Raw genomic sequence first — 6,016 nt, forward strand, 5'->3', positions numbered from 1 at the left:
TATTACCCTTATATTGATCCTCCATACCATGTATGCTGTCTTGTCAGAGGCAGGCTTGCATGTACTTTGGAGCCCCTTTCTCCAGGGCCTGGATATATAATCCTTTTATCTCCTCTACCCAACCACTGCATGGTAGGCTCCAGAATTTTCACCCTAGGTGCCGTTCACTGCTTTACTTTCTCTTCCCTATAGAATCTCCCAAGACCGTCTTTGTAACAGTCCCATCTTATCAGCAAAGCTTCCTGCCAATGGCCCGGAGCAGAGCATCCTTGGCCTCTTTGTTCCTCAGGGTGTACACCACAGGGTTCAGTAGTGGGGTGACGACAGTGTAGGTCACTGAGATCAGCTGAGCCTCATCCTTGCTGTTCTCTGACTTGGGCTTGAGGTAGGCAATGGAGGCACAGCCATAGTGGACAATGACCACAGTGAGGTGGGAGGCGCAGGTGGCAAAGGCCTTCTTCCGACCCTCGGTAGACGTGATCTTGAGGATGGTGGAGATGATGAGGATGTAGGAAATGAAAACCAATCCCATGGGAACCAGGATCACCAGGACACTGATGATCAAAGTCAGGATCTCATTGACAGTCGTGTCAATGCAGGAGAGCTTCATCACAGGCCGGATGTCACAGAAGAAGTGGGCCACCTTTGTGGCACAGAAGGGTAACCTGAATACAGACGTCACCTGTGTCATGGCCACAATCAGCCCGATGCTGCAGGCCCCCCACACCAGCTGGATGCACACCCTCCTATTCATAATGACTGTGTACCTCAAGGGATGGCAAATGGCCACATAGCGGTCGTAGCCCATCGCTGTGAGCAGGAAGCAGTTGTTGATGGCCAAAGTGATGAAGAAGAACATCTGAGTGGCACAACCTGCCAAAGAAATGGACTGACTCAGGCCTGTGAGGTTGCAGAGCATCTTGGGTATAATGATGAGTGTGTACACAGTCTCGGAAGCTGACAGCATGCTGAGGAAGAAATACATGGGGGTGTGGAGGTGACGGTCAAGGCTAATGATGGCCACAGTGATGATATTGGCTGCCAGGGTTAGCATGTACAGTGCAAAAAACATGATAAAGAGGGTGAACTGGTGCTCACAGAAGCTGGAGAAACCCTGAAGAGTAAACTCACTCACCAGAGTGTGATTCTCTTTCTTCATTAAGTCATATATGGTATCTAAGAAAGTAAAAAAAAAATTCTATAAGGAACCTAATTGGTTGATTTCTGTTATTAGTAGACTGGGCAGATTCTTTTGGTCAATCTACTTCAGGTTTCTGCTGATTTATAGCCACACTCATGCTCATTTCTTTTGGGAATAGACAAAAGAGAAATGTTCTTTACTCACTAAAGTGTGTGGCTTTTAGAGTCAAATGGTATACACTCATATCCTACTTCTATCATACACTAACTTATCTTGGGCAAAGAATTAATGTATCTAAGACCAATTTCCTTACCTTTATATTAATACAGTGGTGATAACAATATCACAGAATTATTGGTAGAAACATTTTAAACTAAGTATCATACTTAGAATTTGAACAATTATTGAATCCATTCAAGTTCAGCGGTGTCAGGCAGAGCTCTAGGCTTCATGTATGCTCCATGTCCGACTCTTTGTGACCCCTAGACTATATCCCGACAGGCTGCTCTGTGCATGGAATTTCCCAAGCAAGAAAACCAGAGCCGGTTGCCACTTCCTTCTCTAGGAGATCTTCCTGACCCAGGGATCGAATCCACAACTCTTGCACTGGTGGTCGGATTCTTTGGGGCTTCCCTACTGACTCAGATGGTAAACAATTTGCCTGCAATGCAGGACACCCAGGTTCTATCCTTGGGAATCCCCTGGAGAAGGGAATGGCAACCCACTCCAGTATTCTTGCCTACATAATCCCATGGACAGAGGATCCTCGAAGGCTACAGTCCATGGGGGTCACAAAGTCGGACACGACTGAGTGATTAACACTGCGAACACTGGTGCCACCTGGGAAGCCCCTCTAGGCTCTGTAGATACCTCCTAATTCCTAAGTGTCTAGGGTTTAAGGTAGAGGTCATGTCACTATGGTTTACACACTGCCTTTTCATTTCAGTCTTTCAACTCCGAGTACTATTCCTCTCAGCTTTGGTCCTACAGTACTCTTCCCTAGACACGGCTCAGTTTTCAAAGCTACACAAAGCTCATGACCTCTGTAAAATCCTTTCTCTCTCTCTCTTCCCTCCCTTTCTCCCTCTCCCCAAATCCATGTCCTTGTACATGTAGGACATGTGTATACTGGTTTTTCTGTGTTGAAAGAACTATAGTGCCTATGTGATTACACAACATGTTCACAAGCATTATTTAATTTCATCACCATCCGGTGGATCAGGGAGGGCAAGAAGTATTGCTTCTCTTCAGAAGGAGAGACTGAGGATCAGCTCTACTCAGGAAATTGTCTGTGGACACACAGATGTCAAAGGATGAAAATCAATATTTGAATACATGTCTTGTGATCCTGTGTCCATTGTTCCTTCTACTACAAAATTGTATCACAGAACTTGCCCCCATCATGGCTACATTATACAGACTTTGAGAGTAGGGTCCATGTATTCCAACTCTGTGTTGCTAGTGTGTCCACTGCAATGTAGGGCACAAGTGTTTGTTGGTGGAATCATTACAGGTCACTGGTCCATCAAGCAAATCGCCTCTTAGGAAACAGAGCGTTAGGCTACCATAGTGAGGTCTTCTTCAAAGAAGAGGCGTATTCAGCGTTTATAGCCTCTGTCTCCTTGTTCTTCTGTCTATGCCCGTGAGAGCAACAAACAACTAATGAACTAGGCTAAACTTTGACACTGGAATTATAACTAGAAGAAAGCATGACTCTGTGAACATCTAATTGGAAAATAGACTGGTAGTGAAACTTCTCTAGTAGCTTTACCTTATTACTAAACTACATGTAATTATGTAACAGGTTAGCTATAAAAACAAATTTAATAATAGAAAGCATGGAGTTGCTGAAAAAGTGCATTTTGCTGGAAGTAAAGCAAATTAGCAACACACAAAATGACTTACTATTGGGTAAATTTCAACGTCAAGCTTCTTTAATGCTTTTAAGATTAATCTATTCCTCAGAAATATACCATTTTAAATAAAGGATATCTACAAAATGGTAATTTTAAGGGGTTGGTGCACAGTTATGCTTCAGCTCTTCAGAGCATCATATGAAAGGACACAGTATGAAGTTGAAAAAAGAACAATTTTTTTTGTTAGATATCAGGGATCATTTCATAACATGGAAAGTTGTTTGGCCTTGACGTGTATATTGTGGTAGGTAACTGTAAATCTACTCTATGAGGCTTTATAAAAAGTGTCTATATGGATTATGATTTGTCTGAAGACAAGATATAGACAAGGAAACATAACTGCTAAGTGGCAGAGTCACACATTACCATATTAGTTGGTACAGTTCAGTTCAGTCACTCAGTCACATCTGACTCTTTGCAACTCCAAGCATCGCAGCATGCCAGGCCTCCCTGTCCATCACCAACTCCCGGAGTTCACTCAGACTCATGTCCATCGAGTCAGTGATGCCATCCAGCCATCTCATCCTCTGTCGTCCCTTTCTCCTCCTGCCCCCAATCCCTCCCAGCATCAAAGTCTTTTCCAATGAGTCAACTCTTTGCATGAGGTGGCCAAAGTACTGGAGTTTCAGCTTTAGCATCAGTCCTTCCAAAGAAATCCCAGGGCCGATCTCCTTCAGAATGGACTGGTTGGATCTCCTTGCAGTCCAAGGGACTCTCAAGAGTCTTCTCCAACACCATAGCTCAAAAGCATCAATTCTTTGGCACTCAGCTTTCTTTACAGTCCAGCTCTCACATCCATACATGACCACAGGAAAAACCATAGCCTTGACTAGATGGACCTTTGTTGGCAAAGTAATATCTCTGCTTTTCAATATGCTATCTAGGTTGGTTATAACTTTTCTTCCAAGGAGTAAGCATCTTTTAATTTCATGGCTGCAATCACCATCTGCAGTGATTTTGGAGCCCCCCCAAAATAAAGTCTGACACTGTTTCCACTGTTTCCCCATCTATTTCCCATGAAGTGATGGGACCAGATGCCACGATCTTCGTTTTCTGAATGTTGAGCTTTAAGCCAACTTTTCCACTCTCCTCTTTCACCTTCATCAAGAGGCTTTTTAGTTCCTCTTCACTTTCTGCCATAAGTCATGATTCCTTAGGATTAACAGATGATCTTTCAAAGTGGTAAATTAAGGATAAAGAAAAACAAAAATTCATACACACCTGGACCCTTTCCAGCTTAATATAATTTCACCTTTTAACATCAATAAAACCCTTGGTGGTTGAGTTGCTGTCTGACTCTTGTGACCCCATGGACTGTAGCCTACCAGGCTCCTCTGTTCATGGGATTCTCCAGGCAAGAATACTGGAGTGTGTTGCCATTTCCTTCCTGAGGGTATCTTCCCAACCCAGAAATCAAACACAGGTCTCCTACACTGCAGGCAGATTCTTTACCAACTAAGCTTCAAGGGAAGCCCTCAATAAAATTCTTACATCTATTTTATTCCTCAGTGGCTCCCTCTGTAAGTCCCTGATGTCTTTTCCAAAATCTAACTTACATTTCTTCCTGCAAATTTGTGGCTCAACAGAAAAATGGAGGGGGAAATCAAAGATTTGGCCCATTGGTCACAAGTATTCACAAATCAAGGTTGTGAGAAAAAGGTACCTAAATGCAGTCCTTCCACCTGCTTTAGAGCTCTTCCAGGGATGGTGGTAGAAGGAAATTTACTGGGATACTAGATATTTTCTCCAGCTGAAGGAGGAGCTTTTGACACCCAAGAAAGGCTCTTTGGGGCTCATCTCTCAAGGTTTCTGGATACAAGTCCCTGGGCACCCTCGAGAGTCAACTTGGGGCTAGAAGGAAGAAGACAAGGGGTGCCCAGGGGCCTTGTTAGGTAGAGGGCTCATTTACCAGATTTTATGGGCTTGTGCTTTGGGAGTCTCATGGCATTTTGCACTGCAAGTAGAAACAGCAGTGTCTTATCTGTCAGGTTTTATTTTTTAAATAAATATTCTATTTTTATATAGTTGGGCCTTGGAAAACCATGGTTACAAAGCCCAAATGAGCTCTAGCAAAGAGCGAAGAGCCTCTGTCTTAGATTCCAGGAAACTATATAGCTCTCCCTGTAGTCTCCTCAGTTATCAGAAGCTGGGTTGTTGTTGTTGTTGTTGTTTTCCCTTCCTCTTCTTTTCTGGAACTGAAGCCATCAATCTGGCTATTGTTTTTGTCCTATTGTGGGGCTTTAGAAATGGGAGACCAAAACTCAATAGACATTAGAGACTTCTCTAAAGGCCAGGAGAAGGCAATGGCACCCCACTCCAGTACTCTTGCCTGGAAAATCCCATAGACGGAGGAGCCTGGTAGGCTGCAGACCATGGGGTCGCGAAGAGTCGGACACGACTGAGCGACTTCACTTTCACTTTTCCCTTTCATGCACTGGAGAAGGAAATGGCAACCCACTCCAGTGTTCTTGCCTGGAGAATCCCAGGGATGGGGGAGCCTGGTAGGCCGCCATCTATGGGCTAGCACAGAGTCAGAATGACTGAAGCGACTTAGCAGCAGCAGCAGCAGCAGCAGCAAAGGCCAAGAGACCACTGTGCATGTCTAAAGAAATCTGAGCCAAGATTTCACCCCATGGGGTTGTCCAAGAAAATGGATAAAAACACAGGACTTCACAAGCCCAGGCTGGAGTAACCTCCACACTAGTTTCCCCACCCCAATCCCAGGCATTTTTCTCCCTCTTTGCTTTTTTGTTTGTTTAGTGGCTAAGTCGTGTCTGACACTTGTGATCCTCAAGTCACAAGTCTAGTCTGTAACTCACCAGGCTCCTCTGTTCATGGGATTTCCCAGGCAAGAATACTGGACTAGGTTGGCATTTCCTTCTCCAGAGGATCTTCCCAACCCAGGGATTGAAACTGCATCTTCTGCATTGGCAAGCAGATTCTTTACCCCCAAGCCATC

At 44.3% G+C, this 6,016-nt stretch overlaps 1 protein-coding gene across 1 annotated transcript; it reads right to left on the reverse strand.

Annotated features, from left to right (window-relative positions):
- Nucleotides 1–229: 229 nt before the first annotated feature.
- Nucleotides 230–1,159, reverse strand: LOC102415694 (olfactory receptor 10J1-like). The gene has a single exon (XM_006061034.2). It carries the CDS (start codon nt 1,157–1,159, stop codon nt 230–232), a length of 930 nt encoding a protein of 309 aa, XP_006061096.2.
- Nucleotides 1,160–6,016: the final 4,857 nt, after the last annotated feature.

Source organism: Bubalus bubalis, chromosome 6 (assembly GCF_019923935.1).
Source record: "Bubalus bubalis isolate 160015118507 breed Murrah chromosome 6, NDDB_SH_1, whole genome shotgun sequence".
NCBI classification, from domain to species: domain Eukaryota; kingdom Metazoa; phylum Chordata; class Mammalia; order Artiodactyla; family Bovidae; genus Bubalus; species Bubalus bubalis.

Excerpts from the sequence above, each read along its gene's own strand:
- LOC102415694 (XM_006061034.2), bottom strand. The coding sequence starts at position 1,159 with ATGAAGAAAGAGAATCACACTCTGGTGAGTGAGTTTACTCTTCAGGGT.